At 54.0% G+C, this 25917-nt stretch overlaps 2 protein-coding genes across 7 annotated transcripts in view; one reads left to right on the top strand and one right to left on the bottom strand.

The window, feature by feature from the left end:
• The window catches only part of UBN1 (ubinuclein 1), a 36081-nt gene extending 28100 nt beyond the window's left edge, over window positions 1–7981 (top strand). For 2 of the 6 annotated variants that reach the window (XM_003916490.5, XM_009195934.4), the window contains exons 15-18: window positions 147–1364; window positions 2774–3008; window positions 3282–3371; window positions 5706–7981. In XM_003916490.5, the coding sequence (XP_003916539.1) occupies window positions 147–1364; window positions 2774–3008; window positions 3282–3371; window positions 5706–5755 (1593 nt within the window). In that variant the 3' untranslated portion in view covers window positions 5756–7981. Of the gene's footprint in view, window positions 1–146; window positions 1365–2773; window positions 3009–3281; window positions 3372–3826 lie in introns of all 6 variants that reach the window. The other 4 variants (XM_009195935.4, XM_003916491.5, XR_002519127.2 and 1 more) reach the window with 3 other exon arrangements.
• A 1143-nt stretch (window positions 7982–9124) lies between these two features.
• The window catches only part of PPL (periplakin), a 55650-nt gene continuing 38857 nt past the window's right edge, over window positions 9125–25917 (bottom strand). The window contains exons 7-22 of the mRNA XM_031658501.1: window positions 25106–25267; window positions 24896–25003; window positions 23570–23665; window positions 21450–21572; window positions 21117–21263; window positions 20320–20471; window positions 19428–19525; window positions 19084–19241; window positions 17864–18042; window positions 17640–17778; window positions 16559–16752; window positions 16013–16163; window positions 14821–14904; window positions 13943–14059; window positions 13024–13116; window positions 9125–11951 (exon numbers count right to left, since the gene is read on the bottom strand). Coding sequence (XP_031514361.1) covers window positions 9288–11951; window positions 13024–13116; window positions 13943–14059; window positions 14821–14904; window positions 16013–16163; window positions 16559–16752; window positions 17640–17778; window positions 17864–18042; window positions 19084–19241; window positions 19428–19525; window positions 20320–20471; window positions 21117–21263; window positions 21450–21572; window positions 23570–23665; window positions 24896–25003; window positions 25106–25267 — 4665 coding nt within the window. The 3' untranslated portion in view covers window positions 9125–9287. The remainder of the gene's footprint in view (window positions 11952–13023; window positions 13117–13942; window positions 14060–14820; window positions 14905–16012; window positions 16164–16558; window positions 16753–17639; window positions 17779–17863; window positions 18043–19083; window positions 19242–19427; window positions 19526–20319; window positions 20472–21116; window positions 21264–21449; window positions 21573–23569; window positions 23666–24895; window positions 25004–25105; window positions 25268–25917) is intronic.

Here is a 25917-nt window from a genome sequence, read left to right as displayed (position 1 = left end):
TCCTGCTCTCTCCTACCGCTTGTTTTGTAATTATACAGGAAGACCTAGTTTTTTGCGCCTCAAGTTCACATGTTTATATCCTCGCAACAGGCCAATGTTGGCATCTTTGGACCTTTCTAAACATCAGCATTTCTGTTTTCCTTTAGGAATCGTCTACGAAGCCTGATAAAAAGGTTTCTGTCCCATCAGGACAGGTTGGTGGCCCCATTGCTTTGCCCTCAGATCACCAGACAGGAGGCCTGAGTATTGGGGCCTCAAGCAGGGAGCTCCCATCCCAGGCATCGGGCGGCCTTGCTAACCCTCCTCCTGTCAACGTGGAGGACTCGTTGGATGAAGAGTTGATCCGCAATCCAGCCTCCTCTGTGGAAGCTGTGTCCAAGGAATTGGCTGCATTGAATAGCAGAGCAGCTGGGAACTCTGAATTCACACTGCCTGCACCCTCAAAAGCACCTGCAGAAAAAGTTGGAGGTGTTTTATGTGCAGAAGAAAAAAGGAACTTTGTGAAGCCCAGTCCTTCTGCTCCACCACCAGCTAGCTCTCTGCAGTCGCCCCTCAATTTTCTGGCAGAACAGGCTCTGGCACTGGGGCAGTCCTCTCAGGAGAAAAAACCAGAGAGTTCTGGCTACAAAGAGCTGTCCTGCCAGGCTCCCCTCAATAAGGGCCTGCCAGAAGTACATCAGTCCAAAGCAAAGCATCACAGCTTGCCACGGACGTCTCACGTGCCCCAAGTGGCAGTTCCCGTGCCTGGCCCCCAGGTCAAAGTGTTTCATGCCGGCACTCAGCAGCAGAAAAACTTCACGCCCCCATCTCCATTTGCCAATAAGCTCCAAGGCCCAAAGGCTTCTCCTCCACAGTGTCATCGTTCCTTCCTGCAGTTAGTGAAGACAGCGGCCAAAGGCCAGGGCTTCCATCCCTCTGCACCAGCCACCTCAGGAGGCCTGCCAGCCTCCAGCAGCAGCTCTCACAAGACCCCAGCCTCGTCCTCTTCTGCCCTGAGCCATCCAGCAAAGCCACACTCAGTCAGTTCTGCAGGCTCATCTTACAAGAATAATCCCTTTGCCAGCTCTGTCTCCAAACATGGGGTTTCTTCTGGCAGCTCTTCCTCGGGAGGAACACCAGTCCAGAGTTCTGCTTCTGGGAGCCTGGTCCCTGGCATACAGCCTCCCTCCGTGGGTCAGGCCACCAGCCGACCAGTCCCAAGCTCAACAGGGAAAAAAATGCCTGTTTCCCAGAAGTTGACCCTGGTAGCGCCTCCAGGCGGTCCAAACGGAGATTCCAGTGGAGGGACCCAGGGAGTGGCAAAGTTGCTGACCGCGCCCGTACCTTCTTCAGTCAGTGGTGTGACATCGTCTACCTCCTTGTCAGTGAGTATCCGGCATAGCAGCCTGCGCTGCCCCACTCACAGGGGCCTTGGGGATGAGGTTGCTTGCCTTGCCCCGGGTGGAGAGAGAGATCTAAAACCACAGGTCAGGTAGGAACAGTGGGCTCAGACGTAGGAAGGGAGACGGGAGACTGGGCTCCCTGTTCTCAGGTATTCACTTTTCTGGTGACAGGAAGCCCAGGATGGCCTAAAGCTTCTTCTGAAGAGGGCAAAGGGAGCTAAAAGACAGCCAGGACCATGCCTCTTCAGAGGCTGGGTCTGTGTGGCACAGAATGAGCCACAGCACTCGCCTTCTGTGACCCCTTGCCTCTCTGTCTCTCTAAACAAGGCGGATGGAAGTGCTGTCTTCTCTCAGTGGAGTCATGTGAGGGTGTTCATGGACCAGGAATAGCAGGACTTTCTAAGAGTGATTCTGTTGATTTTTGAAGGACAGAGTCCAGTGATTTAGCAGGTTCGGGAAGAGGGAATGAGCATTTTTTTTCTTTTTCTTTTTCTTTTCTTTTCTTTTTTTTTTTTTTTTTTGAGATGGAGTCTTGCTCTGTCACCCAGGCTGGACTGCAGTGGCGCTGTCTCAGCTCAACTGCAAGCTCCGCCTCCTGGGGTTCACGCCATTCACCTGCCTCAGCCTCCCAAGTAGCTGGGACTAGAGGAGCCCATCACTGCGCCCCGCTAATCTTTTGTATTTTTAGCAGAGACGGGATTTCACTGTGTTAGCCAGGATGGTCTCAATCTCCTGACCTCATGATCTGCCCACCCCAGCCTCCCAAGTGCTGGGATTACAGGCGTGAGCCACCACGCCCGGCCTGTTTTGTTAATATATAAATGAAGTGGTTGCAAAGACAAAACCATAGAAAGGTCTGTTGGAGGTCTCACCTCCTTTCCTGCACCCACCACCCCTGTAAGGTAACTAAGCTTTTTAGTTTTTGGTTTATTTTCTTTTTAAACAAAAGATTAATAAATATATACAAAGGTATATATATATATATGTATGTATGTGTATGTGTATAAATATATATACACATACACATGAACATTTATGGATATCTATATTACATTTTTCCCTTCACAAAGGAGGCTTTTTTTTTTTTTTTGAGACACAGTCTGGCTGTGTCACCTAGGCTGGACTGCAGTAGCGTGATCACAGCTCACTGCAACCTCTGTAGGAGACATGTTTAATATCCTGCTTTTTAAAAAATTATGTTGCCTGGAATCCATTCCATGTTGGTTCATAAAGACTGTCCTGGGTCCTGTCTTTGGCGCTGCAGGGTCAGAGGGTGCCTCCGAGGGCCAGCTGACATGGATGTGTGTGTCCTCCTTTGTGTTGCCAGGTTTGGTGTGAGTCAGCCATGAACAGGACTGGAGTTCTTACCTCTTGCTGTGTTTCTTCCCTAGAAAGGAGCAAGTGGGACTGTGATGCTGACCGGCTCCTCTTTGATGGCTTCACCCTACAAATCCAGCAGCCCAAAACTGTCTGGGGCCATGAGCTCGAACACCGTGGGAATTATAACCCCTATTCCTGTCCATGTGCTCTCCTTCAGCGCTGACTCCTCTGCTAAAGCAGGGGTCTCCAAGGATGCCATCGTCACAGGCCCTGCCCCTGGGCCCTTCCACCATGGCCTTGGCCACAGTAAGTGCTTCTTTGCTGCCTCTGGTCACTTGGGAACCTCTAGATTGTGGCCAGGGGTCCTGCTGTCATGTACTCTGGTTCCTGTGTTTGAGTCTGGTGTGTGACTGTGGGGAACATCTCCGGGAACTGTGCCGAGCCCCCACTGCCCCTTTGGGTGTGGTGCCCAGACTGGCCTGGCAGGTTGTCAGGGGCTCTTGCCTGCTGGAGCTGCTTTTCCGTGCCTGTCTTCAATGTGTGTGTTTTGTTCTTTTCTCCCCTCCTGTTTTCTCTCAGGTCTTCTGGCTGGCTTGCACTCCAGCCCGCCCCATGCAGCGCCTCTCCCACACGCTGCCGTGCCCACCCATATCCCGCAGAGTCTGCCAGGTAATCACCCGACGGTCAGTGTGCCATGCGCACCATGTGCCTTCGCCCTCTCCATCCCTGGGTGCTTTGCCACTACCAAGGGTCTTGGTGTCTTTGCCTTGTCGCTGTTGTTTTGGTTTGTCCTTTGAGGCTGTACTTTGTCTGTACTCAGGGTGACACGCACTTCTACTCTTGGGGTTTCCTCTGGTCCCCACTTGGAGCTGCCGCTGGGTCAGCCTCAGCCTGTGTGATCACAGGGAAAGTTGCGGGGGGCAGGGTGGGGCGGTTTTGTGTATGATGGAGGAGTTCCTAACCCTTGGCTCGTTTTTTTCTCTTCAGTTAAAAAAAAAAAGGAAGGTAATGGTGCATCTTCTCCAAGGGCTAATTGGGTACAACAAGGTCTTGAAATGCAAGCTGCTCCACTTTCAGATGTGATTGCTTAACAGAAGACTCTCTAAACTTTGTTTCCATTAAAGGGAAAATCCAAGTAGCAGCCAGAGGCCGCAGTGCAAGACTTTGAGAGGAGCAGCTTTAAATCTGTCCAGGTGTAAAAACTGCATCAAAACAGATTTGGAGGCACAGCAGGCATGTGGCCGGCGCTCCCCTTAGAATAGTGCCTTCTGAAATAGCCTCTAAAAGCCTCAGGCTTGAGGCTGGTCTGGTAGCACCTGAGAAGAGGGCTCAGGTGCCCCGGGTTGGCAACTTTGCATTGAGTGCATCTGCCTCACCCTGTCCCAAGTCTGCGATTCTTGGGTACGCCTCCTGGAATTCTGGCATGGGAAGTCTCATGGTGTCTCGGCTTTGAGCTAGCATTCTTCCTACTGTAGACCTGCTTCAGACATGACCAGGGTGCCACTCTCATGGGAGACAGCTGAGGTAACCCTGGTGAACTGGTGCCAGGTGGAAGTAAGGACCCTCTATGCTGCATGTCTCCCAAGTTACATCTGCCTCATGATGTGCTGTGGCTCCCTGGCACCATGGCATTATAGTAAATGCCAGACCATGTGGGGCAAGACTCAATCTGGATATCTCCACAGTGGAAATTGTGCTGCTTTGAGGGGCTAAGCCTACAACACTAGTGACTTCTCCTTTCCTTGGGACGAGAAGTAAAGTGCAGTGACTTCTCTACAAACTAGAGGCTGCAGAGCCAGCTTGGTAAGAGCAGGGGTCTTTCCAAAGTCAGGCTGCCCTGCCTCTGCTTACTCTCAGGAACGTTACTCTCAGAAAAGCAAAGTAATTGAGGCCGGACCCGGTGACTCACACCTGTAATCCCAGCACTTCGGGAGGCCAAGGCAGGAGGATTGCCTGAGTCCAGGAGTTCAAGACCAGCCTGGGCAACATGGCAAGACCCTATCTCTACATTAAAAGAAAAAAATTAGCCAGGTGTGATGACATGTGCCTGTAGTCTCAGCTACCCCCAGTAGTATATAGCTTCAATGAGGAGGAGGATATTGAATGTCCCCAACAAGAGGAGATGAAAAACATTTGAGGTGATGGATAGGCTAATAACCCTAACCTGTTAGGTGTCAAAACATCACTGTGTACCCCATAAAATATGTATCATTATTGTGTGTCAGTTTTTAAAACTGTTTAAGGCTGTCAGAGTCTGGATGTGGTGGCATTGAGAGGCAGGAGGATTGCATGAACCCAGGAATCAGAGGGTATAGTGTGTTATGATCATGCTTGTGAATAGCTGCTGTCTGGGCAACATAGTGAAACCTCATCTCTTAAAAAAAAGTTTTTTTAATCAGTTTAAAAGTTCGGGGAAAAAGAAAGTCAATGAGAAAAGCAACTATACCACAACAGGGTTATCCACATGAGCTTCTCACTTCTTTAGATGGACTTCAGCTTATAGGATGACACGAGATGCAAGTAAGAAGCTATTTGCGCATTTCAGCCGTGTGACTTGTGTCTGCATTGCTTTCCTTTCTTCTGTGGACTGAGAATGCTAGTCCTTTGAATTTGTCTTTATAGGACCTGAGGGTCTTTTGATGGTAAGAGAATGAACGATCATTGCCGCCTTGAGTTCTATGTGATCGTCAGGCCTTGCCTCAGGATGGCAATTGTAGCCTGAGATGACATAACCCAAGTTGCATAGCAGAGTTGCTCTTCTGGGAACACCGTGCTGAGTGACCACGAACCTTCGCAGTGCTAGTATGCTTGCAGGCTGCAGCCAGGAGCAGTGTACACGAATAACCATTTGCTGGTGTCTCATGGCTTGTTTGAGCTCTGGAACACTCAGCATTTGGTGACTTTTGCTATTTAGATGTTTCCCTTGAAGTTTTGTTACTACTGCCTTAAGGAAATCAGAGAGCCTGAAAAACTTGTGTTCTAATTTTTCTTACTCTTTTCCAGGTGCTTCTCAGCTTCACGGGAAAGGGCCTGCTGTACCACGGAAATTGTGACCGCTTCAGAGGCAAGGCTTGCCACTTGGGTCTGGGTGGAATCAGAACGTGCAGGTCTCCCAGGATGGACACTCACTGCGCCCTTTCTGCTGCTTGGTGTTCTTCTGGAGGAGCGTGAGTTCTCAGTGGAGCGCTTCTTGGCACTTCTGACGTGCCTCCCACGGAGGGAGCCGGGCCCTTGCTGCTCAGGAGGTGCAGACTGTCCTGTGCTCTGGGCCTTGCGGCTCTGTTGCTAGACGGTTGTTAGAGGGGCAGCTCTAGGCTGGGGCGTGTGCTGGGCCATGGTGGGAGGCATGGTGTTTACAGGCTCTGGTGGCAGAGCAGTTGGCACACCTGCAGGTGAATCTGTCTGACCCCCTGGCATTTGGTCAGAGTACCTCAGAGCACCCCACTGCTCAGGGGCTCCTTCTGGCTGCAGTAAGCTCCCTGGATGGTCACAGTGCCGCCTCATCCCCAGGCTGTGTGCTCAAGAGAACAAAACCCAGGCCAGAGCCACAGCTAGGAGACCTGCACTGTCCCTGCAGAATACTAAGAACACCTAGGGTGTGCTCACTGTGGGGGCCAGTTTCTCCTTGGAACATGACAATGAAGCTCTTTTAGAGAAAAGACCTTTGTAGATTCAACAATTGTGATAGGATTTTTACAGACACCTATTTTGGGCTCAGTTTTCATCATTACCATTAAATGCATTGGATAGAAGGGGACTGTTCTTCACACATCATATTATAGGAAGACATAATTCCAGTGCCTTTATGGTGGAGCAGAATTCGACAACACATGTCCATTCAGCCCTCTGAGTGGATCTGAGATGAAGACCTTTTTAAAGATATGTCTGTATTCAAGACAAAGCCAGTTTTGAGTTTTTTACACTTGCACATCATTATCTGTGCCGTCCTGACTAGAAGGGTGTCTGGGCCCCCAAATTCCAAGTCCCAGTGTAGCCAGGGCTCCCATTTTGCTTTTCCAGAGTTTGTGGAGTTGGACTGCAGAGCCCAAAGCCCTTCATCTTTCTGAGGGTCAAGGATACCAGGGGTCCCGAGTCACAGATAGACATTCCAGTTTGTCTTCTTAGGAATCATTCGTAGGCAGTGCGGCAGAAGCAGGCCTCTGTGAAGTGTCTGCCAGGTAGAAATAGGCCTTGAAGTCCTGGGGCCCTCCAGGCAGTGGGGTTATGTGTCGACTTAAGGATGATGTGCAGAAGAGCTTGAGGAGTGGATCAGAGAGACTAGGACAGTTACTGCAGAGCTCCTAAGTCACCACTCAACCAGTGGCTGTTTCACAAGGATTTGAGGGCACTTGCCTGTCCTGTGAGGTCTTTGCCACAAGGTGAGTCTGAACTGACTGCTCCAGCTAAGTGATCTCAGGCACGTTGAGAGTATAGTGTCCTCAGCACGTACACCCGGGGGAAAATGGATCGCTCTTGGCTCCTGACTCCCAGGGTACAGCGCCCAGTAACTCATCCTTCATTCAGAGGTTTCCTGGCCTTCCTGGTTTCCCAAGGAACAAGACCTCTGTCCGCCCTTTGGCCTGGCCTCTGCTCTGACTCCTTTTTTACATAAGAACCAATCTGTGTTTCACATTGGGCTAAGTGGATTCCTTATCCCTTTGTTATATATTTTTTGCAACTTGGATTTCCAGTTTGTTTACAGAGTAGTCTTAGGTAGTAGCAAAAGAGCCAAAGAAGAGATTTGTATTGCTGAGCTCAAAGCCAAGCAGAGGCCGGCAGTGGAGGCTGAGCAGGGACTCTCCAGGCTTCTCTGCCCATAAACACCCGGGTCCCAGCCCCTCCTTCCTTTCCCTTTGGTGCTCCCTCCTCCCCATGTACCATTGCGCGCGCAGCTGGAGCAGAATACCCTCATTTTTAGGAATCTAGTGATGCCTCTTGCCTCAGGGAAACGTTTCTTTGATGGGGAGTTTGAGATTTCTTTTTCTTGTTTATGCTTTATTTGTGGTAATGAAAGAGCGAATGACTGAACAGCCATGGCAAGGCAGATCTACAGGCGAGGCCGCAGCAGAGGGTAGGGCAGAGCGGCCTCGGGGTCTGGGGGCTGCAGGGGTTTCCTTGGTGCAGCGAAAGTCTCTGAGCACTTACCGGGCGTGGCCGTTTCTTATGTGTGAGAGGGGCTGTGGCTTTTGTGCAGCGACTATGTTGGTGTTAGGGGTGGTGTGGAGATTGTTAATCTTGTATAAAGTGATTCAATAAATTGTTTCAAGGTTTCCAAAACATTTTTTCTCACTCTTTTTTTTCTACCCTGTGGAAGTAGTTCGTTCTGTAGGAGCTGTTATATATGGAATATCCATTTTGGCTGAAAGCCAAGAGGGAGTGGGGGAAATAAGCCTTGCATGCAAAAGAAGAAACACGTGGACCGTAAAAGTAGACTCCAGCCACCAGGTTTATTTTCATGCTATAAATAAAGTTCCCTATTACTTCCCATTTTCTTATGTTCTACATGAGCTACAGAGAACCAGAAATTTGTGTGGTGAATAATCAACTGTTTGTATACCTAAATACCAATGAGATGATAAGCGAGACTTGTAAAGCACTGAAACTGAGGCTAACAGCAACACAATCCACTATCAAAGGATTTAAATGCCAGAACTGTGAAACATTCTCTGTAGGTGCCGGGACAGTCTGGCTGACAATTAACGTCCACTCTAGCACCGAGGCCTGGACACTTGTGGTTTCTGTTCACCTTTGCTGGCTTGGAGCCCAGATCTGTCTCATGAGCAGAGTAACTACCGAGGAGGCTTCTGTGATGGAAAGTTGGTTTTAAGCCAGAAATCTGGAGAGATGTCATGCCAGGCAGCAGCCCCCACGGGCCCAGGCCTTTGTGGGGCAGTGTCACTGGTGTGCCACCAGTACCCATGCTGCATGGAGTGGGCTTGGCTGCTGTGGTTGGCTTGTGCTTTAGTGGTTTTCAGATTGTGTGCAGGTGTCACGAGGAGTTTGTTGCTGGGAGTGTATAGGAAAAGGCATTGCAGTTGTCCAATCATTGGAGGATGAAGTGGGTCACTAGGGTGAAGGATGGTTGGAACGAGAGTTGCCTGTCTTCAGCCAGTGCCTGTCCCATATGTGGGCTGCACTCTGAGCAGCCTGGCAGCAAGGGTGTGTGTAAAATGCTTGGCCTAGGCCGGGCGCGGTGGTCAAGCCTGTAATCCCAGCACTTTGGGAGGCCGAGATGGGTGGATCACGAGGTCAGGAAATCGAGACCATCCTGGCTAACACGGTGAAACCCCGTCTCTACTAAAAATACAAGAAAATTAGCCGGGCGAGGGGGCGGGCGCCTGTAGTCCCAGCTACTCGGGAGGTTGAGGCAGGAGAATGGCGTGAACCTCGGGGGGCGGAGCTTGCAGTGAGCCGAGATCGCGCCACTGCACTGCAGCCTGGGGCACAGAGCAAGACTCCGTCTCAAAAAAAAAAAAAAAAAAATGCTTGGCCTGCACCAGGGCTAGGGAGAAGACGACACCAGGGAGGTCACAGCGTCGGAGGAGAACCAGCATCTGCTGCTATGAAGAGTTACAAGAGCTGTGCCTACTTCTGCCCAGATACCAAGACCGCCAGCTCCTGGATGGACATGTCCTTGTTGACGTAGCGGTCATACTGAGCAGGGGTCAGCCTGCCGCTCTGCAGGGCCTCTTCGATGGAGAACTTCTTGCCAGACTTCCTGTCGTGTATTACTGAGGACTCCCCATTAGGACCCTTCACTGAGATCTCCTCCCAGTCGCACTCCTGGCTTCTGAGTTTCACGAACATGTTCCAGTCGATGAGTCCCACGCGGTGGGCTTCCTCCGGGGACAGCTCGCGGCCTGTGTCGGGGTGGATGACTACGATGGAGCGCCGCAGGTGGTTCTCCCGCTGCTCCCGCTTGACAGCCACGGAGCCCAGACGTTTCTGCAGCTCGTCGATCTCGAGGTCTTTGTCCTTGGAGAGCCTCTTGAGGTCATCTAGTTCCCTCTCCAGGGACCATAGTCTGGAGTCATGGTTGGTCCCAGAGTCCGCCACGGTCATGTTCCGCAGGTCTCGTGTTTCCGTCGCTGCCATGTCAATTTCCGATTGGAGCCTTCGGGTCTCCAGCTGCAGGTTTTGCCTCTCCAGCTGTAATTTGTGGTTCTCTTCCCTTAGAAAATCTAGTTCCTTGGATGACTTGGAGTTATGAAATTCCAGCTCCGCAAGTCTGGCTTCCAGCCGGCTCACCTCGACATCCAGCTCGCGCTTGCTGCGGCTCTCCTCCTCCAGGTTGCTCTTGAGCCTCTGGATCTCTTGCTCGGTGTCACCCTTCTCCACCTGGATGCTCTCGGAGAGCACCACCTTCTCCTTGACCTCCGCCTTCTCCAGTGCAGCCAGTTTCCTCCGGAGGGGCTCAAGCTCACCCTCCAGGAGCTGCCGCCGGTGCTGCTCTTCTTCCAGCTGGAGTCGGAGCAGGGCATGCTCTCGGGCCTGCTGCGGGTCCTGCTGCAGCACCACCTTCTGCTTGCGGGTTACCTTCTCACGGGCCTCCGCTTCTTCCTGCTCCAGTGCTGCCAGCCGCTGCTGCAACCGCTGCACCTCGCGCTCGGCCTCCCTGCGGGCCTGCCGCTCACGCTCCAGCTCCTCCAGCTGCCGCTCAAGCTCGGTGCGCCGGCGCTGCAGCCTCCGCAGCTCTGCCCGCAGCTTGTCAATCTGTCGCAGCTCCACGTCGATGCTCTCGGCAAAGGCGCTCACCTCGGCCCGCAGGCCTGGCTCCTCCTCGTACCTGACTACCTCCTGCTGCACCACCCTTTCCTTCACTCGCGAGAGCTCCTCCTCCTTCTGGGCGATCTGCTTTTCCTGGGAGGCCTTCTCCCTCTCCAGATCCACTTGCTTCTTCTGCTCCTCTGAGAGCTTTGCCCTCAGAGACTCCACCTCCTCCTTGGTTTGAGGGTCTTCTTGGAATTGGAGGATCTCCTGGACCACCTCTTTGGTCTGGACCTGGGGTTTGGTGTCTTTCAGGGCCTGGATTTCCTGCTTGAGCTGGTAGATCTCTAAATCACACCTTTCAATCAGTCTGGTCTTGTCCACGATCTCCTCCCTGAGCCGCTGAAGCTCCTTCTCCATCTCGGGGTCAGTTTTGTACTTAATGACTTCCTTAGTCACCTCTTTGACTTCCACCTGGGGGCCTCGCCTCCTGAGGGCCTCCAGCTCGCTCTGGTAGCTCCGGAGCTGCTCCTCGGCACCCCGGTACTTTCGCTCCTGCTCCACAAGCTCCAGGCGGAGGTTGGCCACCTCACTCTCCGCCTTGGGGTCTGGCCGCACGATCTCCCTCACCTTCTCCTGCACCACCACTTTGGCGTTCTCCTCCTCCAAGGCCCATATCTTCCGGAGCAGCTCCGTCTTCTCCCTCTGGCTAGCGCGAGCCTTGGCAGCCTCGTCCTCGTATTGGCGGGTGAGATCGCTGACCTCCCTCTCGGTGGCTGCGTCCTTCTCCACCTTGAGCACCTCCTTGACGGTGATCTTGCCCTCGGCCATGGCCCGCTCCTTCTCCAGCCTCTTGAGCTTGTCTTGGAGGAAGCTCAGCTCCTCCTCCTGCTTCTCCCTGAGCTGGCCCTGGCACTGGTGGTCCTCCTGCAGCTGCCGGTACTCTGCCTCCAGCTGGGGGTCATTCTGCAGTTTCACCACCTCTTTCTCGGTGACCTTCTCCTGTGCCCGGCTCTTCTCCTCGGCCAGGGCGGCCACACGCTGCTGCAGGAGGAGCACCTCTGCCTCCCGGGCGCCCTTCTGCCGCCTCAGTACCTCCAGCTCCTCCCGCAGCTGCAAGACCTCATCCGCCTGGGCCCTGTCGGGCTCAATGCGCAGGACCTCTTTGACCACATACTCCTGCCCCCCATCCCTGGTCTCCTGCTCCAGGGCACACAGCTGCAGTTGCAGTGCCTCCAGCTCCTCCTGCAGCAACTGGTTCTTGTGCTGCTCCTCTGCCAGCGTCTGCTGCAGCTGCTGGAAGCTCTCCTCCAGTGCGGGATCTGGCACCTTCTTGAGCACCTCCTTCCTCACCACCGATTCCTGAGGCCCCTGATTCCTCAAGGTCCGGATTTCTTCCTGGGTGCTCTTGACCTCGTTCTCCAGCTGCTGCCTCCGCTCAGTCTCCTCATCTAGTTGCTTCCTGATCTTCCACGCCTGCTCCACTCCAGAGTCCGGCCTGTCCCTTTGCAGGGTCTCATGGGTCACTTCGACTTCCGGCTGCTGTGATGGAGAAGACAAGACAAGGTTAAAGCCAGGCTCTGGCAGCACATGTGGGGCCTGTCCCCAGCTGGTCAGAGCGGCTGTCCTGTGATCCCCAAGGCACTCCCTCAGCGCCAGTTCATGTTCGTTGTAGAGTTCTAGGGTTACTTTCAAAAATGACCAAACAACTAGTTTGGGGTTTTTTTAATTAGGTAAAACATTTTTGAGCTGTGGAAGAGTTTAAAATGAAACCATGGTCTCCCACCTCTGGTCCCCTTCCTAGGGCGTGTCTGTCTATGCTCACACAAGCATGTCTGTCTGTAGTATGCACCATGTGTTTATCTTTCCTGCACAAATGGTATTCTTGCTGTGTGCTCTGCCGCTGACTGCACTGACAGAGCTCATTCCAGCTCTGCACAGAGAGTACTGCTTCAGGATTTACCAGCAGCATAGTTTCCACTCTGGACAGACCGCAGTTTAGCCCATTGCTGATGAAGAGTGAACCGCTTCCAGTGTCTTGCTATTACAAACAATGCTGTCGTAAACATCATGGACTTCAGAAAATAACATTCATTTTCTTTGCTTTCTTTTTTTTTTTTGAGACAGAGTCTCGCTCTGTTGCCCAGCTGGAGTGCAGTGGCATGATCTCGTCTCCCTGCAACCTCCACCTCCTGGGTTCAAGCAATTCTGCCTCAGTCTCCTGAGTAGCTGGGATTACAGGCATGCGCCACGCCGCCCAGCTAATTTTTGCATTTTTAGTAGACACAGCGTTTCACCATGTTGGACAGGCTGGTCTCAAACTCCTGACCTCAGGTGATCCGCCCGCCTCGGCCTCCCAGTGTGCTGGGATTACAAGCGTGAGCCACCATGTTTAGCTGAAAATAGCATTCACTTTCAGCAGATGTTTACTGAGTTGAGTAAGTTCTCATGTCAGTAGAAGCATTGGCTCGGGCCAGTCTTTGCACTGGTCCTGCCCAGAAACGTTAGCAAGGGGACACTCCCATCAATTCACAGACTATTTCTCTGAGACAGAGTCTGTCTTTGTCACCTGTTAGCACAGCTTGAAGTAGGATTTCTTACGAAGATCAGTTACCTGTCTCAGGAGATTCAGAGCAAACTCCAGATTCTGCAGCCTCTGTCTGTTGATGGCGTAAACTTCAGTGAACTTGGCGGCAAGTGCTGCTTCCTGCAGACAAGAGGTTTAGGAGAGCGATCAACAAACAGGTGTCAACAGGGTAAGCAACAGAGAGCTAGAGAGCGTGGGCGTGGTTCTTGAGAAGTATGGAATTTGGGGGTAGAGGCATAACTCTTGCTTTAGTCTCACTGGTGGAGAGAAAACTGGATCTCGAGGCAGAAGATCCAGACCAGGGTCTTGACTACACTGACTTTGAGCACCAGTGTTCTTTCCTGTGTGTGCAAGGGACTAATATCAGCCCTCCACTCTACTTACTGAGCAAAAGAGGAACTTTCCAGATCCATGGCTTTGACCCTGACACTGCTGTTCAGCTGTGTTTTCAAAAGTTTTTACTTTTTAAAGACAAAATCTCTCTCACTCAGACTGAAGTGCAGTGCTGTGATTGCAGCTCACTACAGCCTTGAACTCCTGGGCTCAAGTGATCCTCCCTCCTCAGCCTCCCAAGCAGCTGCAGGTGTGCACCACCACGCCTGGCTAATTTTTTTGTAGATATGGGGTCCTGCTTTGTTGCCTGGGCTGGTCTCAAACTCCTGGGCTCAAGCAGTTCTCCCACCTTGGCCTCCCCAGGTGCTAGGATTACAGGTGCTAGGAGCCACCGCGCCCAGCCTTGCTGTCTTTCTAGGCATATCGCTGTCACTGTCCTAGAGCAAGTTCCTCATCTTCTCTTACCAAACCTGTTTGCACACAGGAGGGCTCTCAGTGGCTTCCCTGTTGTATGTGCATCTCTGAGGCCAGCGCGTGACACCAGTGCTCCCTGGGGAGCAGGGCAGCTTGGCCTCCACCTCAGTCCCGAGGCCGCCCGGCCCACAAAACTCACCTCTTCCTTCACTTTGGCGGCAGGAGATTGGAGCCTGGCTCTCTTGCTCACGTGGCTGCTCCTTCCATTCTCCAAGTCGAGAAGAGACCTTAGTTTTTCTGCTTCTAACTCATAGTCCTGCATGAATGAGAGACATGGCAGAGGGTAGATTAAAACAGGTTAAAAGAGACAGACATGTTCCTGTACCCCTTCCGGCTGACCCAGACCAGCCCTGTGCCATGTGCTGGTTTTATAATCTGCACGGGTCTTCCTCACAGCTGCACCCTGTAGTGATTGCCAGGAGGTTTTGAGAATTACCTATACCTCAGCAGTACATAGCTCCATCACTCAGTAACATATAAGACAAGAAAAAGCACCCCCCGAATTCCCCTCCCGACCTTCCTACACGCCTAGAGATTTTCACCTGCTGCTGCTGCTTTTAACATTGTACCATCACCTTGTCTCACCTTGCTACCACCTCTTCTCATGTTTACCAGCTTGCAGACCTCATAATCCAGCAAGTGGATGTGTGCTGCTTTACGCAGCTTTCCCCTTCCACTGGACACCCGTCCTTTCCAGCTTACTAGTTTTGCTATTGTAAATAGGGCTGTTGCAATAATTTTATCCTGCTTTTTTTTGTGTGTGTATTTTTTCCTTAAGGATAAATTCCCCCAAAGAGTTTACTGCTTCAGAGTATAAAACCCTTTTACGGCATTGCATGTCTAGTACCATGCTATTTTCCCAAAAGCCCGTGCCAGTTTGCACAGCAGCCAGCAGTGCCGCCGGATGGCCAGCTCCACCCACATGTGCCAAGGCTGGTGCTTGCTGCTTCTCTGACCAGGGGACGGAGGAACGAGGCCCCTGCTGTTTGTGCTTCGGGCAGAAGTTTCCCGGCTCACCTTTACAGCCTGCTGGTACTGCTGGGAATCGGCACAGATCTTCTGTACTTCCTGCTCCCTACTTGCTATCTCATCTAGCAGGTTCTGTAAGACACAGTTTAAAAATCAAAATGAACCGGAAAAAAAAATTTAGAAAAGCAAACGTGGATGAAGTAGCTGGAAATCTCAGAATCTGAATTTACTCTTCTCTAGCACAAAGTATGATGAATGGCTCCCTAGTATACATTATTGTTCATTGCAAAAGGCAGTTTTTTTTTGTTTGTTTTGTTTTTTTGTTTTTTGAGACAGAGTCTCACTGCATTGCCCAGGCTGGAGTGCAGTGGCGCAATCTTGGCTCACTGCAACCTTAGCCTCCTGGGTTCAAGCAGTTCTGCCTCAGCCTCCCAAGTAGCTGGGACTACAGGCTCCTGCCACCATACCCAGCTAGGATTCTTTTTGTATTTTTAGTAGAGATGGGGTTTCACTGTGTTGCCAGGCTGGTCTTGAATTCCTCACTTTGTGATCCACCTGCCTCGGCCTCCCAAAATGCTGGCATTACAGGCGTGAGCCACTGCACCCGGCCATAAAAGGCAGTTCTAAGGCTCTGTGAAGGGCCAAGATCATTATCTCTGCTAGGAAACAAATGTTTACTGATGATTTGGACCACCAGACACTGTTCTGCTCTCTGACTTAGATTATCTCATTTGATCTTCAAGTGATGCCAGAAGGTAAGCATCATGACCTCCAGCTTATGAGTGAGGAAAGTAAAGTTTCCAAAGTGGGGATGTGGCTGATGGGGTGGACCTGGGAGTTGCATCTCAGCCTTTATCTTCCCATGTTCTTCCCTCACCCCAAGGCACTGTGTTGGGCCTGGGGAGGCCGGAGTCCCAACTTTGGAAATGGGATTTTCCCCACAAAGGCGGCTCCTCATTCTGTAGCTGCTCACTCAGATAGCCAACCCACGCCAGGCGTCCACTCTGCACCAGGCCCTGTGCGGGGCACTGAGCTGGGAGAGGTGAGCGACACACTCGGATCTTGTTCTCAGAGGGTTGGGTGTTGGGAGCCTGAGAGCTGAGGCCCAGGGAGGACACAGCTGTGGCAGGCCTCTGCCCTGCTCCACCTCCCAAAAGCTTGGCTCCCCAGAAAGGGGCTTGCTGACCTCTGACCCTCCCTCGCCAGTGTGTGCCTGGGGCTGCAGAAGCGGCCGTCTCACCTTCTGGTTCTTTAGCTTGGTCTCCATCTGGCTGAGGCTGTCTGTCTCCTGGGGCTCGTAACTGGGGATGCTGGCTAGGAGCTGCAGCACGTGGTCACGGCCGTGGTGAAAGTCCTCGTAGGCCGCCTTGGCACTCTGTAGGCTCTGCGCCCTGCCAAGGCAAAGCATTCAGGCCTTGGCCATAGCAAGCAGATGCCTTACGGGGCCCTCATTTTTTTAAAAAAAGTGGGAAACAATCAAATGTAACTTAACTAGAAATACCCTAAGTATCTCCCACACAGGGTGGGTGGTAATTAGGGAATGTCAGGTGGGAGTGTGGAGAACCAGGTGAGTCCACATACGTTGACTTGCAGAGATGCCCATTGTGGATTACAAGACCCAGGTAATCATGACTCAAAGGAGAGACCACAGGGCTGTCAGGGAATCTGACGAACTCACCAAAAAGAAAAACAGCACCATCTGTGGGACATGGCTACAGCATTGTTTAGAGGGAATTAGATCGCATTCTCAGAAAACAAGAATGACCACCACCCCCCGCACCCTCACCTGCGCTCCACCTGCTGGCACAGGTTGTCGAAACGCTGGCCCAGCTTGTGCACCTCGGCCTCCTGGCGCTCCAGGTCGGGGCAGTGCTCCTGGAAGCGGCTGGCCAGTGTGCTCGAGCACTGCTTGGCTGCCTGCAAGTTCTGCTCCACCTCACCCAGGAGGGACTTCTGGGCCTGTAACTCAGAGGCCATGGCCTGGCCAGGCAGAGGAGGAGACAGCGGTGCTATGGCTAGAGCTTCCAGAGCTCCCAGAGCCGGGTGATGACACCCCCCCACAGCCCCCGGGCCACTGGCTGTAGGAGGGTGGTCAAGGCCACAAGGAGGAGGGACTGGAGCCTTGCTCTGTCCATCTCAAACCTGGGTCGCTTCTGCCATCTTCTGTTTTATTACAATGAACAAAGCCCTGAAAAACTAACTTCTAAAAACACTGCAGCAGGCAGCTCGTGCCCCGCACTACAACAGCCTGCCACGGGCCATGAGGCCTTGGCAAAAGCGGGTCGTGAGATGGGAGTGTGAATAAGGGGCCTCGGGTCGCAGACTTGAATGTTTCCTGCGCTCAGGCAGGCCACGGGGGAAGGGGGCCCATGGCAACTGCGAGGGGAAAGCAGGCCGAGGAGGCAGCTGCTCCTCTGCCCCGTGACTTGCCCTGTGGACTGCAGCCCAGGACGCCAGCTCTGCTCAGCAAGAGATACTGGGAACATGGATTGTTAGGTGTTTTTTTTTTTTTAAGAGATGGGGCTTGCAACATTGTCCACGTTGGACCTAAACTCCGGGGCTCAAGCAAGCCCACCCCAGCCTCCTGAATGGCTGGTGTTACAAGCATGTGCCACTGCACTGTCTATTGCAGATATTTGATCTTAAAATGCTGGCATCTGAAATCCCATAGGTCACACAGATCCCGTGAATAGCTCGGATTTGTCCTGCGGGCCTCCATTTGCAGTTCCCAGTTTGTCACACTGGGCATTCCAAAGCCAGGGAGACGGGATGCTGGTGTCCTCGTCTGTCCGGATGGGGTGGGTGGATGGGCCTGATGCCCTCACCTGCTCAGAGAAGGACTTCTGGGATTTGGGCCCCAGACTCACCGCCAGCTCTTGCCCCCTGCTGTCCAGGATGCAGCTACTCTCGGGCACTGTGTCATCCTGATTCAGATGGTTCTCGTGTGTGGCCAGCAACTCCCAGCCCTGCTGCAGGCTCTTCTCCAGGCGGTTGGCCACGTCAACTCTGAGGACACCAGTCAGGCGTCAGGGGAGACCCACCTGGTCCCCTGACGCCACCCCAACCTCCATGTTGCCTGTCTGCCACCCACTTTTCCTGGGCCAAGTCCAGCAGCTGCACCAGGCGCTCGTATTTCTGGTTGGTGTCCTCCACCCGGGTCCTCAGCAGGGGTGCGGTGCCACTGCCCGGGAGGGCCTGGATGAAGGCTTCGCCCTCAGCCGTGCTCCGAGTCTTCTCAGGCTCAATCCGCAGTAGCTCATTGGTGATGTTCTGTGGGGACCAGGGCCCCTCAGTTTTGGACACAGCCAGGCAGCCCCTTCCCCCGAGGATGTGGCCAGGGTGGGCACACATTCCCACATCAGGGACAGTGGAAGCAGCTGGAAAGGCCTGGCACACTCTGGGGCTCTGATGCGGCGTCTGGACGCCAGCCTGAGGGCTGCATCTTTCACGAGCATCCCAGGGAACCGCTGAGGTGGACTGTGGACTAGTGCCACCAAAAGCACCCAGGCAGCTGCCGGGCCTGTGCTGTCCTAAGCACTGCACGTGAACACTTCTGTTTAATAACCTTTCCAGCAACCCTGGGAGGTGAGTACTATGACTCCACCCAGTCACGTGTGGGGGCGTGATGACTCCCAGCAACTTAGGAAGGGACTTGTGGGGTCAGGTTACACCCGAGACCCGCATCCTCTCACCCTGACTCGGCCCTCACTGTGAGGCCCCATCAGGGACTAGGGCACTTCTCCAATCCCAGATCCCCCTCTGTAAAATTGGAGTGCTACTCCCTGCCTCAAAGGGCTGCCTTGAGGATGTGGGAGACTGTGTAGGAAAGGAGGTGGGTGGTGGTGGCCTTGCCACGTTGCCCCCGGCATCAGCTCACCCTGTCCTTGCCACCGCCCTGCAAGCAGGGTCAACCCATCCTACTGAAGAGGCCTGGGGTTTAGCTAACGTGTCTGCGGTCAAATCAGCCAGTGACCCAGTCCTGCGGAATTCCACAGCCCATGTGCCGCGCCAGGCGTCAGATCGACAAGCCATGCAGGGACAGTGCAAGCCTTGGCTCTTTCTCCTGGGGATGTGTCTGGAAAGAGCCTGGCGGCCTGGTCCTTGGTTTGGAAACTGGGGAGGTGATGAGGGCAGCCCTGCCACCTCCACGACTCGGGACCCGGTTACATGCAGCAGGCTGTCCCTGTCAGACACCTGCAGTGAATGTCCTAAGACCCCATGGGGAAAAGACCTCGAATAGGGGCCCCCAGGGAGCCAGGGGGCCAGTGCAGGGCTCCCCAGGCCCCGTCTGTGCTCCTGACCCACAGGTACCTTGAGGTCTTTGGCCCGCTCAGCACTGTCCTGCACAGCCCGGCCTTGCTCCAGCGGTGGCCGCAGGATCCCTGTGATGGCCTTCTCCTGCCGGTCCAGGTCTCTGGCCACCTTGTCCAAGCCAGCCAGCAGCTGCCGCCCTTGTAGGTCAGAGGCATCTGTGGAGGGAGGGAGGACACAGGCAGGTGTGACAATGGGCCAGGGGTGTGAGGCCCAGGGAGGGACCTAGGCACCCAGCCCCCCACCTCCTGCCAGGCCCCTGCCATCTCATCCACAGCATATACCCTGGGTCCAGCCCCTCCCTGGCACCCCCAGAGCCTCAGGCGAGTGGCCCTGGCACCCACCTCCAGGGTTCTCGGTCTTCAGCACCTCATACCGCTGCTGCAGCGTGCGTTTGCTCCCGGCTGCCTTCTGCTGCACGCTCCGGTACTGGCTGCCCAGGCTGTGAGGACAGAAATGAGCTGGGAACCTGGGCAGCCCACCACCCCTTGCACCCACAGAGACACGACAGCAGACTGGCTGGGCAGACACCCCAGAGGAGCCTGACAGCTCCTTAGATGCAGACAGCGAGTGCTCACTGTCGTGCTGGCCTTTGTGTGCTCCTGGGCTCAGAACTCCTCCTCCTTCCTCTTCTTCATAGGAAGTCTTAAACTACCTAAAATTGTCCAATAATCTCCACCAAGATGTTACCTCTGAGGGAGCATACACAGTAGGTGCTCAATAAATACTTGAATGAATAAATGAAGGCATTCCTTGAATCATCCACTCATTCAGCAAGGAGTTCCTGGGCACCAACTTTCCACCAGGTACTTAACTAGGCCCTGGAGAGAGGAAATTCAAGGAGCCCAACGAGACTGACACATATGATAGTCAATAAAAAGTGGTGTGTGCAGTGGAAGAAGGTGCCTGGGAGCAGAGGAGGGAGCCCTGATTCCAGCTGAGTCCACAGTCGAGGGGCTGGGAGCTGCAGGTACCGGGAGCAGTGCGTGTGGGAGCCAGGGGCCCTTAGAAACTGCTTGCTGGACGAAGCCAAGAGCTGGACATTCATGTTCAGCAAGTCAGCCGGCCCACGATCTGCCCCTCTCCTGCATGAACCTCCAAGGGGGTACAGATGGAGAGTGTCAGCAACCCCCCGCTCCCCACAGGCTGAGTCCAAATGCCCAGGGCTATGAATGGGGCCTGAGAAGCCCTGGGGGTGGGGCTGGTCCATGCAGACTCCCGCCTTTGCCCTTGTACCTGTCAGCCAGAGCCAGGGCCTCAGGGTCTGTGGGGGGGATCACGAAACAGACAGCCGGAGCAATCAGCTTGTTCCCAGCGCTGTCCATGAGTTCCCAGCTCTCCCCGTTGTTCTTCTGCAGGGTGTAGCTGTAGCCCCGTGAAATCAGGCCCTGGCAAGGGCAGGCCAGACAGTCAGGGTCCCGGGAGGGGCTGAGGGCCTGCGAGCGCGGTAGCCATCTCACCCTGGACTCTTGGACCTGGGGACCCTCGGCTCATCACTTGGACCCTCCCCAAAGAGTTGGGAGGATTATGCAGGAGGAGCACATATGTTGAGGCTGCTGGCCCAGCAACCCACCTCCATTTCCCTTTGAGGAACCGTCCCTCCCAATTCCCAGTCCCTGTGGTCTCATTCCTTCTCCATTCCCAAGCTCCAGATGGACATGTGACTTGGACCTGGCCAATGTGAGACTGGCATTCCCCGGCCACAGTCACTGGTATAGGGTGGACACTGGCGTTCCCCGGCCACAGTGATTGGTGTAGGGTGGACACGTGACTCAGTGGGCCAATGAGAACCTGGCTGGGGACTTCTGAGGTGGGACTGGGGTTGCTAAGCTGGTGGAACACAAGGCCAGGGCAGGCGAGGTGGGGGCGGCATGGGGGTGCCAGTCGGCCTGCATGAGGTAAAGGGTTGGCAGAGTGACACCAACCATGGAGACAGGCAGAGGCTCCTGAGAACGTCGCCTGAGGCCCCAGATCCAGCCATGTTACCCCAAAGACTTTGTAGTGATGTGAACAGAGGAGCTGGCCCCGCGCACCTGCTCCCCCTCAAAGTCACAGAGTGCCTCCACGGGGATGGGCTTGAGCGGAGTCTCCCGGCGGTACTTGAGGGGCACCACCTGCTGGCCTCGCTTCTGCAACCCCCGCACCACGTCCTCATACTTGTCCAGCACCTTCTCCTGGTCCTGAAGAGAACAGGGTCAGGGGCCCGGTGAGACCAACAGCCTTCCCCCTGGTGGGAGGGCGCCGAGTAGGGGCTGGGGTCAGCAGGTGGGGTGCTGTGGGGGGCTCTGTCCAGGGCTGAGGGAAGGCATGGTGTAGAGGGGTCCCCCGCCCCCCCGGGCCAGCAGGGGTCCTGGGCCCTCGCTCACATCCAGCTCCCGCAGCAGCAGCTCAATCTGGTACCGGTCCTTGAAGTCAGGGCCGTATTTCTGGTTCAGGTCCGAGTCCACCTTGTGCAGCAGCTCCTGAGCGTCCTTCACGTCTTTGTGGAACTTGGGGAGAAGGTGGCTCTGTCACAGCCAGGAAACCACTAGAAGCACCTGGGCTTCTCTCCGAGGCTTCAAGCTCATCCCCCAGGCGGGGCTGGGCCTCCAGTTCACTGGGAGTCCAGCATGGGACCCTGCACTGAGCCTGAGGCTCCTCTGCGTGGAAACAGCCTCACCCTCCCTGAGCTGGCTCCTTAGGGGCCTCACTGGGAGAAGGCAGGTCCCTTCCCACCCATCCATGAGATGCCACCTCTGTGACATGTTTTCTTTGATATACCAGTAAGTCTTGAAGTGTCCTTGATTCAATTCCTCTCTCTGTACTAGGAACACCCAGACTTACTACTACAGTTTCTTTCTAGGTTTTGATAATAGCCTCCCCTTTTTGTTCTCGAAAATTCTCTTGCCCGTTCTTCAGTCTATCAACTCTTGGGTCACTGTCAGCTATCCCCTGGGCTGAGCACCTGGGCTGCAGCCGTGAAGAGGACCTGAAGCCCCCACCGTGCAGCTCAGTGAATGAGGAGTGACACGGCGTCGCCCACATCCAGCTTTCCCCGGACATCTCAATCCTAAGAATTACCCGCAGCTTCTTAAGCACTCTCACTCCTCTGGAAACAGACAACTGTCCAGCCACAGATGAGTGGATAAACACAGTGGTCTAGCCATACAATGGGATATGATTCAGCCATAAAAAGGAGTGAGGCACTGAAAATGCTACAACACGGACGAACCCGGAAAACACGCTCAGTGAGAGAAGCCAGACACAAAAGGGCAGAGACTGCATGATCCCACTGATTCTTCATATTCGTTCTAGATGTGAAACATCTGGAACAGGCAAGTCCACAGAGACAGCAAGAAGACCAAAGGTGACCTGGGGCTGCGGGAGCGGGAATGGAAGACTTACTGCCTAATGAGTACAGGGTTTTTTTTGTTTTGTTTTGTTTTTTGCTTTTTTTTTTTGAGGCGGAGTCTCGCTCTGTCGCCCAGGCTGGAGTACAATGGCACAATCTCAGCTCACTGCAACCTCTGCCTCCTGGGTTCAAGCAATTCTCCTGCCTCAGCCTCCCATCTGGGATTACAGGTATGGGCCACCACGCCTGGCTAACTTTTGTATTTTTAGTAGAGATGGGGTTTCATCATGTTGGCCAGGGTGGTCTCGAACTCCTGACCTCAGGTGATCCACTCGCCTCAGCTTCCCAAAGTGCTGGAATTACAGGCGTGAGCCACTGTGCCCGACCAGGGTATAGGGTTTCTCTTTGGGGTCATAGAAAGTTTTGCAAGTAGATGGTGGTGATGGTTGCATAATATTGCGAATGCAATGAATGCCACCGAATTGTACACTTAAAAATGGCAAACTGGCCAGGTGCGATGGCTCACACCTGTAATCCAGCCAGAGCCAGGGCCTCAGGGTGCACTTTGGGAAGCCGAGGCAGGCGAATCACCTGAGCTCAGGAGTTCGAGACCAGCCTGACCAACATGGCAAAACCCCGCCTTTACTGAAAATACAAAAATTAGCTGGGTGTGTTGATGTACACTTGTAATCCCAGCTGTTCAGGAGGCTGTGGCAGGAGAATCGCTGGAACCCAGGAGGCAGAGGTTGCAGTGAGCCGAGATTGCACCACTGCACTCCAGCCTGAGTGACAAGGTGAGACTCTCTCTCAAAACCAAAACCAAAAACAAAACAAAAAACAAATTTTGTTTTATGTATCTGCATGCATATTATAGATTTTACCAAGATTATAAACCCCACACACTCACCCTAGACCCCATGTGACCTGGGGAATCAGACTCTGGCCCTGGTCCCCAAGGAGGATGGACAGGGGCTGGCAAGCTTGGGACATGTCTGCACACGCCATCAGAAGCATGGGTGCTGGGGGCCTGGGATGGCAGCCCCGCAAGGCTCCTGGACCAAGCAGCACGAGGCCACACATGAGCCAAGTAGGCACTGAGCGCTCTCAGAGAGTAGCACCACTGGTGCTGGGGGGACTCCCAGGAGAGGCAGGTACCTGGTGGTAGTCCTCCATGTACTTGAGGTGACTCTCCTCGCAGATGAGCAGGTTCAGGTACTCCTTCCAGTCTGCGTGCACAGCCTCCATGTGCGCCTGCCAGAAGAAGGGGCTGGTCACCATTGGGCAGGGACCGCAGACACCAAGGGAGGGACCACTGGGATATTGGGGTAGGGCATGGTGGGGGAGGGAGGCATCTGGCATCTCTCTGGGAGTGGTTACCACAGAGGTAGCCAACTTCTGCTCAGGGGTGGGAGGAGGAGAGAGGGGTTACGTCAGGGACCAAACAGGGATGCCACATATGGATGCCCAGGCTGTGCGGTGCACAAGGGGCAAGTGGGGGCTGTGTCTGCCTAAAGTAGTGCCTTCAGCAAATCTGCACAAAGGCACTGTCATGGACCAAACAGTGTCCCACCAAATCCATGACCCTGGCCAGGCATGGTGGCTCACGTCTGTAATCGCAGCAGTTTGGGAGGCCGAGGCGGGTGGATCACCTGAGGTCAGGAGTTCAAGACTAGCCTGGCCCACATGATGAGGCCCCGTCTCTACTAAAAATACAAAAATTAGCTGGGTGTGGTGGCGTGCGCCTGTAGTCCCAGCTACTCGGGAGGCTGGGGTTGAATCACTTCAACCTGGGAGGCGGAGGTTGCAGTGAGCCAAGATCGCACCACTGCACTCCAGCCTGGGCGACAACAGCAAAACTCCATCTCAGGTGGGGTTGGCAGGGGCACTGTGGGGGTTGGGAAGAATGCGACCTTATTTGGGAATAGGATCTTTGCAGATGTCATTAGTTAAGGATCCTGAAATTAGGGTAAGCCCTAAATCCATTGATTGGCATCCTTATAAGAAGAGAGGACACAGAGAGACATGGGGAGAGAAGGCCGTGTGAAGATGGAGGAAGGGACTGAAATGATACAGCCACAAGCCAAGGGCTGCTGGCAACCCCCAGAAGCTGGAAGAGCAAGGAAGGTACATGTCCTGGAGCTTCCAGAGGGAATGAAACCCTAAGACACCTTGATTTCAGACTTACAGCCCACAGACCTCTGAGAGAATGAATTTCTGTTGTTTAAAGCCACTAAGTTTGTTTTAACTTGTTGCAGCAACTCTAGGGGGCTTCAGAAGTCCAGGGGCTTAGGGCAGAGGTGTCAACGGATCAGGATAAATGAAGGAGGCAGAGTCAGACACAGCAAGATAGAGACAGACAGACACAAGATGCAGCTTGCAGGACCCCCAGCTCCGGGGTCTGCCCAAGCTCCAGGCAACCCACAGGCAGAGGCCAACCAGAAGCCACCCTGGAGGAAGTGTCTGGTCTTGGGGTGCACACACCTCAATGGAGTTCCTCCCGGGGTGCTCGGCTGCCAGCAGCTGGTCACCCTCGCTGTGCAGTTTGTTGATTCTCTCCTCTTTGGCCTCCAGGTTCCGGTTGATGAAATTCTGCAGTGCGGGGCAGTGGAGGGGCCTCAGTGCCCAGCCTGACGGGCCTGTGCTCTCTCCAGGGCTGCCTCCTCCCTGACGTCCCAGGCCCCCAGCGCCCACCTCGTACTGGCGCCGGCGGCTGGGATAGTCGAGGTTGCGGTCACTCCAGTCGTACTGCATGCGGTCCTTGGCCTGCTGGTCTAGCCAGTACAGCTCGTTGGTGCAGCGCTGCATGTAGTCCTGCAGTGAACTCAGGTGCTGCTGCCGGGCCTGTGATGCTGCCTGAAGGGGCCGGGACAAGGACAGGGCTGCGTCCTCAGCCCACTGCCACTGCTCACTTCCTTCCCCACCTCCTGCAGGGCCCAGCTATGGCCGGCCTGAGGACAAGCCCAGCTTAGCCACTTCCAGGCCAGGTCCCCTTAGACAAGTCACCTGACCCCCTGAAACTCATTCATTCATTCAGCAAATGTTTATTGAGCATCTCCTACGCGCTGGACATGGCTCCAGGCACTGGGGATACAGCAGTGAACGAAACACACAAAACCCTTGCGGAACTGACACTTTTGTGAAGACTTAGTTTGCCCATCTGTAAATGGGGACGATGAAAGTCCTGACCTCACAGCGCACACAGACTGGCATATAGTTAGTTGGTGCTCAACAAATATCAGTGACTATAGCTGCTACTTTGATCTTTATCGCGATCGTCTTACAGAGGGCTGGAAGGAAAGCACCACTTTACGTCTGAGAAGCGGGGGTGCAAGGGAAAGGAGGGATGTTTGCATTTTGGTACATGGGGCCCTCCGCGAGCCAGCACTGCGCTACGAACTTCTGCAACATTGACTCATTTCATCCTCAGAGCGACCCTATGAGACAGGAACAGGTAGGAACTCCATTTCACAGATGAGGAAACTGAGGCTCCCAGAGGCTAAGTA

The sequence above is a fragment of the Papio anubis genome, chromosome 18 (assembly GCF_008728515.1).
Source record: "Papio anubis isolate 15944 chromosome 18, Panubis1.0, whole genome shotgun sequence".
NCBI lineage: Eukaryota > Metazoa > Chordata > Mammalia > Primates > Cercopithecidae > Papio > Papio anubis.
This window is presented reverse-complemented; position numbering and strand designations above follow the sequence as displayed.